Source organism: Salvia miltiorrhiza, chromosome 5 (genome assembly GCF_028751815.1).
Source record: "Salvia miltiorrhiza cultivar Shanhuang (shh) chromosome 5, IMPLAD_Smil_shh, whole genome shotgun sequence".
In the NCBI taxonomy this organism is placed as follows: domain Eukaryota; kingdom Viridiplantae; phylum Streptophyta; class Magnoliopsida; order Lamiales; family Lamiaceae; genus Salvia; species Salvia miltiorrhiza.
The window spans coordinates 18,085,581-18,095,231 of NC_080391.1; the positions used below are offsets into that span (position 1 = coordinate 18,085,581).

The 9,651-nt window shown below is 46.0% G+C and overlaps 1 protein-coding gene across 1 annotated transcript; it reads right to left on the reverse strand.

The window, feature by feature from the left end:
* Positions 1 to 3,879: 3,879 nt before the first annotated feature.
* LOC131025594 (uncharacterized) lies at positions 3,880 to 8,804 on the reverse strand. The gene is made up of 4 exons (XM_057955393.1): positions 8,797 to 8,804; positions 5,592 to 5,835; positions 5,154 to 5,501; positions 3,880 to 5,065 (listed from the first exon to the last, which is right to left on the reverse strand). The coding sequence occupies exons 1-4, from the start codon at positions 8,802 to 8,804 to the stop codon at positions 3,950 to 3,952; spliced, it is 1,716 nt and encodes a 571-aa protein (XP_057811376.1). The 3' UTR covers positions 3,880 to 3,949.
* Positions 8,805 to 9,651: the final 847 nt, after the last annotated feature.

Genomic DNA, 9,651 nt, shown 5'->3' on the forward strand with positions numbered 1-9,651 from the left:
CTCAATGTCAGCCTCATCCTGCAGGTTAGCAAGGAATTCCTCCACGATCTCGTCCTCCTCCTGCAGCTGATTAAGGAATTCCTGCACAATATAGTTCTCATCCAAAGCATCAAATGCTTCAACATAAGAGCAGGTTTGAATTAAGCGAGTGGGGGTAGTAGGTTTTTGATCAAAAACAGAGAATGTTACCGCTCTACCCGCCCCTACCATACTTACAGTTCCCGTACCCACATCGATGCGAGTACGGGTGGTAGCCATAAAGGGTCGGCCAAGTAGCACGAGATGCCCATTCTCGCCTCTAATCCCTTTTCCCTCATCAAGTACAACAAAATCAGTGAAAACACTAATCCCCCTCACGACCACCTCAACATCCTCAACAAGGCCTCGTGGGCTGCTAATGGAGCCGTCAGCTAGCTCTATCTTAATGTTCGTGCATTTCAGCTCTTTATTTCCCAACCTCTCAAAAATATCAAGCGGCATCAAATTGACTGCCGCGCCCAAATCAAGCATTCCCAAAACCTTTTCAACCCCACCTAAGCTAATATCAAAAATAAAGCTACCTGGATCTCCTTGCTTGGGTGGTGGTTGGTCTAGTGCAACAGTGACGGGTGGCAGTGGCTCACTGGGGCATTGGGTAGCCTTGATTGCCTGCACAGTTTTGCTTCTCCATCTCCCCATGGTTATTGGGGCCTTGTCCTTGACTACCTCAACGGCATGAGCTTGATGCGGCTGTTTGTCCTGGTTCGGGAACTTTCCGATCGGCTGTTCTTGCTGCAGCTGATTTAGGGCTCCTGTAAGTTGCCCAACTGTAGTCTCGAGGCGCTTGATGGTAGCACTCTGAGACTCCATGTTCTGTTTGGTCATCTCCATGAAGGACTGCATGGTGTCCTCGAGAGACGGCTTCTGCGGTTGAGCTTGCTTCTGACACTGTTGGGAGGCATTCTGGTATTGCTGCTGCTGCTGAAAATTCCCTTGTTGCATAGGGAACTGTTGATACTGCTGATACTGCGGGGGCTGCTGCTGCTGATAAGCTTGAGTGTAGTTCTGCTGCTGAGCTCTCCAACCCGAATTGGAGCTTTGTTGCCCTTGATTAAAGATAGGCCTCTGTTCAAATTGAGGCCTCCCCGGATAGCTCTGAGCAGCAAAGACCTCTGCTTCTCCTTCAGGTGTGAATCCCCCCATGCGATGGCACGCGTTGGTTCCATGACCAAAATCGCCACAAATTCCACATCCTTCTGCTGGTGGCGCGTGAACTGGTGGGGCTTCTGCCTGGTTCATCTTGAGGTGCTGAACTTGCCTCATCAATTCTGCTACTTGCTTCTGAAGCTCATTATTGGGAGCTACTGCATTGGCTTCAACCCTCCTTCCTCTAGCTGATTTCTGTTGAGAACTCGCTGCAAGTGTGTTGAAAATCTCCTTGAGCTCATCAGCTGTCTTCCGGGCAATGTTGCCCCCTGCTGTACTGTCCACCATAAACTGTGCCGTCTGAATCAATCCGTCATAGAAGAACTGCATCAACATGACAGGTGGTAACTGGTGCTGTGGGCACTGGCGGAGGAGCTCTTGGAATCTCTCCCAAGCCTCGTGGAAAGGCTCGTCAGCTCCTTGCATGAAGTTCATTATTTGGCTCCTAATCTCTTGAGTCTTGTGATTAGGGTAGTACTTGAGCATGAACTTCTCACTTGCCTCTCCCCATGTGGTGATGGAGTTCGGCGGCAAGGACAATAACCACGTTCTCGCCCGGTCCTTGAGTGCATAAGGTAAGCACTTGAGTCTCAACTGATCCTCGGTGAGCTCCAGCAGTGGGAAGGTCTGCACTTGGGTGCAGAAATCACGGATGAACTGCAAGGCGTCCTCACTGGGCATCCCGTGAAAGAGCGGCAGCAGGTTTGAGTCGTTGGGCTTCAGATTATAATTCCGGACCGCCGTGGGAAACACTATCGCAGAAGTGCTAGTGGTCCCAATAACTGGCCTGGAAAAATCTCCCATGTACTGGACATTCTGCTCCGCCATTGCTTCTTGGTCAGGATTGGGCCAAGCTTCTTCTTCTTTTTCAGAATGCACTGAAAGTGTCTCCTCAAAAGTTTCCAGAATGGGATTGGAATCAATTCTCTCTTTACAATTTTTCTCTCGAAACGGTAATTCCACAAAACTTCTTGAACTGGACTCGGACTCCTTCTCCAGGCTTGAAAGAACCTCCCGAGGTCGATGAATGTTGTCGTAGTAAGGTGCAAGCTTTCTCTTCAAGCTTCTACGTCCTTGCATACACAACACGAACAAACAAATCAAACGCACCGGAGGGAGAAAATAACCGAGTCAAAAGAAATAAACAAAAATAAACACGGAAAACAATGCAACACAATCAAATGCCTAAAGCCTTCCCCGGCAACGGCGCCAAAATTTGACTCATCCAAAAACACCTAACGGATGGACTCGAATTTATACGAGGTCGTCCTAGGGTGGTAAGGTGACTCAAGTCGTCTCACAAGGAAGACTTAGCAGGGCTCTAATCGTATTGCTCACAAGAAACTTAAAAGAAACCTAAACACTCTAATCGGGTAATTGGGTCTGACACTTTCTCTCCGATTAACTAATGCGTAATTAAAATAAAGCATATAAGTTAACTAGGCAAAAGATAGGAAGCCAATAAGAACGCAAGAAGGAAAACAAAGCTAAGGTTCTAAACTAGCAATCTAGAAAGCAATCATCAATTCAACACCATAAACAATGATTATCTAGGCGAAATAACATATTAACATTTAATCAAATGAATGTAAAGCAAACACACACAATCCAAGAGAATTCCGCAAGCAACTCAACAACGAACTAACTAGAACATGGTATTTGAACATTAACGAAATCAACAAGAGTTTCCAACTCAAACACTAAACCAAACGATCATAAACTTGTAAACATCAAAGATTAATAACTACCTAGGCAAGAAACTAAATCAAGCATAAGATTCGAATGCAAAGAAAATCTTAATCTCCATAAAAAGAAATCTCTAAACTTTCACCAACAAGAAGGGAAAAACGTAAGCAATAGCAACGAACTACGAATCACGTAGATTATCTAAACTCAACAACAATCATCTCTAATCCTTACATCCATCAAAAGTATAAAACAAGGATTCAATTAACCAAAGAATTCATATAATCAAGATTATCTAAACTCAACAATAATAATCTCCAATCATCACATTCATCAAAGCATAAAACACAAAACTTAATTAACCAAAAGATTCATAAACAAAGAGAATCAAAGGGAGTTCTTACAAAACATAGCAATCCAAGGAAATCCAATCGGATGAAATGTTAATTGACATCCAAAGCAATCCAATGAATCCACAATCGAAAGTAATTGATTTGAAACTCTAAAAACCTTAAGAAGAAGGTGGAAATCGCCTATGGAGGCTGCTGGGTTCGTGAATGATAAAGTAAAACCCTAGAAAGGGGTTTTTAATCGAAAAATCGAACTGTCGGATCTGCACAGAGGCGGCCGCCGCCGTGTAACGGCGCCGCCGTGAGGGCCTTTCGCAGAATGGGCACGGCGGCCGCCGTCCCACGGCGCCCGCCGTCTACTGCAATGCGCAGCGGTTTTGTTTTGGCCTGTTCTCCCTCGTTTCAAGTCGGATTTTGGATCCGTTTTCGCCTACGAACTCGTATCGAGACGAACTTTGATTCTTCTTCAGACCATTCAACTAAATCCTGACTTTATTTTTGTCCACATATCAATCAATTTGAGCACAAAATCCTGAGACAACAAAATTAGCACAACAACTCAAATCAATCAACTCTTGAGTGAAAGAGACCAAAATAAAAGTCAATATAAGATGTAAACACCCATAAATTCATCACAAAATAGGGCTAAACAGTAAGTGTTCAGTTGGTACAAATTAAAGAGTTACAAAATTTTCCTTTTGATAAAGTCAGGAGAAAAAGGGGGAACATCAAGAGGGAGGAACAGAAGCAGCTTGAGCGGCAGCAGAGGAGACAGGAGCAGAGGCAGATGAAATTGGGGGAGGAACACCACTGGCAGAAGCACGGCCAGAAACGGCTTTCTCTGTGAACACGGGCAACGGGCCAGTTTCCTTCACTTGAGGAAGACGAACTCCCAAGTCCAACAACTTTGCAGCCTCTTGCACATACAGATCCTCATTTTGGTACAGGTCGAACAGCTGTCCCACCGCAGCGGGGGAAGAGGCAGAGTCGGTGAAGGCAGAAGCCGCTAAGTCAGAGGGCAGGGGAGGCTCCAGGCCAAATTGGGAAAATGTTCGGGAGCTCTCGCCAGAAGGATCCCGCAGCCGGTTCACAAAGCGCGCCAAGGAAGCAGAGAACGCAGGTGCATACACGGGAGTAGAGGGCAGCGAGTCAGATCCAATCCCAAGAGAAAAATAGGGAATGGCTTTCTCTAGTACTGGGTACCACCACTCTGGCTTCTCTGGAGAACGCGCAGGGATCCCCATCCGCTTATTTATCTCCTCATCCTGGAGATTATCCATCAGGGCTCTGAAATTCAAAGTGGCAAGTTGCTCTGGGGTGGCCCCCGCCATCTCCAATGCCTTGGAAGCTGTTTGCTCTATCACATAAGCAAAGAGGGGTCCAAAATCCTCCAAGTATTCGGGAGTCTTTTTGAAAGCCTCCAGAGTGCCTTCCAGCATCAACCCCAAGAAATGTTGACCTCGCGGAGACAAGAAATACTCCAGGCGCTGATCTCGAGCCCCCAGGACGAACGCGCGGTTCTGAGCTTCCACAAGTATCCTTTTCCAGCCCCGCCTGGCTTCCTCGTAGTCTCTTTCATAACCAGCTTTGAACCTGGCCAGGCATTCATGGCCCTCTTTTGTGGCCCTCGACAATTCGGAGGCCAAGGACGCTCTCTCCACCTCCACCTGAGCTAATTGAGCTTTCAACTCAACAACCTCCGCCTCAGCCTTGCTCAAGCGCTCCACAACTCCAGCAACAACATCATCGCGCTTGGCGACCTCTACCTGCTCTTTTTCTCTTTCCTTCTCTGCCATATCATAGTCATGGATGCACTTAACGGCACCCCATAACCGTGACTCTACCTGCAAGCAAACAGAAGGGGGCCCAACAGAACAATAGAAAGGTTAGTAACTCGAATTTTTTATGGCAAAGATATAATATGCAGGGTACCTGAAGAGCCAGCTGGCATAGCTGAGTAGCCAGAGACGCCCGAGACAAATTCTCCACTTTCTCCTGGTCCTCCGAGTGGACACGAGCTAGCAGCGCATGAACTAATTCCTTACCCGATAAACTCGAAATGGGCCCAGGAACAAGATCCTCTGATTCAGCAGCCGAGGACACCACAGCTTTGCCCTTACCCTTTCCACCGGCAGAGGGGAGAACCTTGGAACCACCAGCTGACTTCTTCGCTGGCCCTTTGCCCTTGTCCCCAGCAGGAGGGAGAACCTTCACACCACCAACAGACCTCCTCGCTGGCTCTGAGGACTTGCCAGCCTTTTTTAGGCCCTCCTGTCTCTCCTTCTCACCCACAGAGATCAGGGAACCTCTCTTCCTCTTCTTCGTAAGATCGGCAAGGGTGGCATCGGGAGCCGAATCAGGTGAAGGAACCTCATCGATAATATCCACGACTTGGATATCCTCTTCACGGGTGCCAGCGGCATCACCAGCACTGGAGTGCCTACCTCTGTGAACAAGAGCCCCCGCATCAACTTCTTCCGCATCAAAAGGGCGCGAGGCTTCCACATTCCCCTCTGGGATTTCAACTACAGGGGGAATGGGGATCAGTTCGGACCCAGCAGGCCGCTCCGAGGGACTTGTTCCGGAAGCAGAACCGCTTGGGCCATGTGCTCCGCTGCCAGCAAGAGAAGGGGTGTCAGGCAAATTGTCCCCACATTTCGATCTCCAAGACATATCTGCAAACCAAAACTTCACATCATTAAAAGCAGGGTAACAAAAGCTAATGTGTTTTCTAATGTATATTTTTTACCTATTGATCTCTCTGGATACAGGGGAAATAGACCATTATATGCCAGAGAGGAATTGTTCTCGGCCAGGTACCTACAGTCTAGAGGCTGGGCCTTATTCATAGCATTAAGGTGAGCTATAATATTCTGGTCACGGGTAGAAGGGACTTCGGAAGAGGCTGGTTTATAAGTAGTGCGACTTGTATGCCATTCCAGCTCCGAAGCACCATAATCGCGCCAGTTGCCGAGAAGGGTGCGCACATAACAATAATATTCCAGGAAGCCCTTATCCAAGGAATTCAGGGAGGAAAGAAAAGTAGTAGGATATTTAGGGTGAGAGGCAAAACTATACAAGGGACTGCCTTGCATGCGAAGGGTCTGGGTCTGACAAAATAGCTTGGCGGTGTCCCCAACACCGTTAGCCCGGCACAAAACATGGAAGGCATATAACCTCCGGATAGCAGAAGGAGCGACTTGAAAAAAGGGGATGTGAAAGTAATTACAAACGTCAATCAGCAAGGTAGGGGGAGGGAGCCTTAAACCAGCCTCTATCTGGGCTTTCCAAACAACTATCAACTTGTGATGGTGAAGGCTCTCGGGAGGCGTTGAATCCTTAGAGAAGGTCTCGAACTTCAAACCTGCAGGATGCCTACATTTGCTTTTCAATTTTGCCACCTCCGCGACACCAAGGCGGGATGGAGGAACACTTTTGGGGGGTTGGCGGGGCTTTTTCCCTTTTTTCTTAGGTGGAGAAGGAGGGGGTGCAGTTTGAGATTCGTCAGAAACAGAGGGGGAAGGAAGATTTTCAAGATCTTGCCGCGATGGGGAGGAAGATGAAGGGTCTCGGGCAGAAGGAGAGGGCGAGCGAGAGGGTTGAGGGGCGGAGGTGCAGGCCATGATGGGAGATGCCAACCCTAGGGTTTCTAGCACGCTCAATCAGAGCACCAACAGTTATACCACTACACTACGATTAAACACAAAATTGCAGTGAAGAGGATACGCGAGTTACCTAGACCAGAGAAAGATGGACGGTAAAACCTGGAGCGGAAGGGTCGTGGGAGAATGCCGGAACAGTGAGGAAATCGCCGGAAAATGCAGAAAATTCGCTCGGAAAACTTGGAGAAGAAGAATAGTGAAAAAAGGGGAGTTCGAATCGGCTAAGTAAGATTGTACGCGGGTAACCACCAGCACGCGGGATGAACGGCACGTGGCATACGGAAGAAATCAACGGATGAGAATTTCTACGGAAAGGCGAAAGGACGCAAAGGTTAAAAAGTAACCTCGGGGTACGGGAAAAATACTGTAGACTGGACAGACATTTAATGCGGATGACGTCATCCACGCGGGCGAGTCCTCTGACTAGTTGCACCTCTCCAGAGTGAACTAGCCAGACCAGGGGGCGGGAGTAACAAAAACGCCAGAGAACAATTTACAGGGCTTCTTTTTATTCTCTCATAATGTCAAAATGCTTATGTCTTTATGATTTACAGGGGTCAAGGAAAACAACAAAGTGTTAATGCTGATAACACACCACTGGTCGAACACGAAGAATACCCGGTTCAACCAGACTAGAGGGGGGAGTGGTTGGTGAGGAGCAATATATGCAGAGTAGGGAGAGAGTACAAATCAGAGGAATCACTCCCGTCAGAGGAGCCGTATGGGTCAGAAGAACCATTTTTACCAGAAGGATTTCATCCATCAGAGGAATGACTCTAGCCAGAGGAGTCATCCGCACCAGAGAAGTCATTATCGCCAGAGGAGACGCCTTTATCAGAGACGATGTGTTTACCAGAGGAGTCCTTCATGCCAGAGATGTCAACATCACCAGAGAAGACGCCTTCGCCAGAGAAGACATTTCCATCAGAGGAGCCAATAAACGCGCGGGAAGGTCTCCCGCGTATTATCGGAATTACCATTGTACCCTTCCATCACGCATGACGCATGCACCGAAGATGTTTTTACTATTTTACCCCTCTGCTTGTAAATCTATAAATAGGGCCCAAGCTCGTGTATTATTTTTTACGCTATCTCACATTTTCAAATACAACTGATATTTTCTCCTTTCGTGCAAGATTTCCGATTGTTCTTTACTCCGTCTTCTTCCAGTCATTACACTAGGTATAGTTCACGATTTTTCTCCATAGTTTTAGGTGTTGGTTTCATTAAACACCACATTCATACTTTTGTTTCAGTTTTTAGTGCAGACGCTTTTCATTCCAGATTGGTTATTTTCTTTTCTTTGCGTTTTAATTTATTCTTTTGGTCTATGTTTACTTTTATTATTTCTTTGCTTGTTCTTAATTTAAGCATGAGTAGCTAAACTTTTAATTCGGCGAGAATAATGAAACTCTGATTTAATGATCTGTGAGACCTAATTGGTTTAAAATTGATTCCTATTGATTCCGATTAATTCCTAGGTTCAATGATAATTCTGATTTTATTTAAGTTTGATCAACTTAGGTTCAATTGGATTATAGTCAATTAGCACCTCCAATCCGTAATTGTTGGAATAGGGCTGATTAGTGACAAAACTACCATGTTTGTAGTAGGAATAAATTGGTGGATTAATTATTACTAGCGTATCTAGGATAATTGGTCTAAATTGGGTTCCTTCCTCTTAATGCTGTTAGAATATTAAATCTAAGACTGACGTATCCAGCTAGGTTATATTTTAATAAGGGAAATAGACAAGACTAGCGTATCTAGCTGTTTATCGACATAGTAAGTAGGAATTGGGGTATGTCAGTGCGTATCACGGTATCCTATAACTGGGTGGTTGATAGGGATTGATTAATTATTGCGTCGAGGATCAGAGTTGAATTAGAGTGGATTTATTTGAGTCGAATTACCTTTTCATTGATTTACTTCAAACGTATTTTATTTGATTTAATTTTGCATTCTTAGTTTAATTAATTCCACTTAAAATTAAGGCGTGGTGGCATCACCGTTTTTTATAGATTTAGGGAATTGATGATTAATCTGCTCTCTGTGGGATCGACCCTGCTTATCAGTGTACTAATTTACTCTTGATAATTCTGCAGGAATTATTTTGGTGGTATACGACGTCCACCAAATTGGCGCCATTGCCGGGGAGCGGTGTTAATTAATTCTTTTCCCTTTGTCTATTTTACTTTTTTTATTTTTTTTTCTTTTGTTTATGAGCAGATCGTCCAAACCAAACCTCCTCTTCGATAGTGAAATCGAGAAGACCGAAAAGAAACTAAGAAAGGAGGCTAAGGCAAGGAAATTGCTGGAATTGCTGGATTCGCAACTTGACCTGTCAACCAACACGGAACAGTTCATTGAGGCGGAACCCAGTGCTGCCGCTGCTGACGAGACTCTGTTTGCCCAAACAGACTGTGAATCAGAGGCAGAAACTGATTGTGAGGAGGAAGTTAAGTCAATTTCCGACGAGAGCACCGGAGACGACATGGCTGACGATCCTAGACTGTGTGATCTCTCTAGCCACGAAGCTGATGACCCCCCAACCCCAATTCGTATGCCGGCAGCTGCCACCGGTATTGAGATTAAACTTGGACTGCTTAATGTTCTCCTGAAGTACTATGGCAAGAAGGGAGAAGATCCGTACAATTTCTTGAGCGAATTCATCAAGATCTGCAAAGTGCAGAAGCCCCCTACTGGAGTTACGGAGGAACACTTCAGATTAGCTGCTTTTCCCTTCACCCTGACAGCAGAGGCGAACT

Bases quoted from the DNA above. Each gene is read 5' to 3' on its own strand.
- LOC131025594 (XM_057955393.1), bottom strand. The intron at 5,502-5,591 runs GTTCCTTCACCT...GTGGGTGAGAAG, and splicing joins TCGTGGATATTATCGATGAG to GAGAGACAGGAGGGCCTAAA. The intron at 5,066-5,153 runs GTACCCTGCATA...GTTTGCTTGCAG, and splicing joins TATGCCAGCTGGCTCTTCAG to GTAGAGTCACGGTTATGGGG.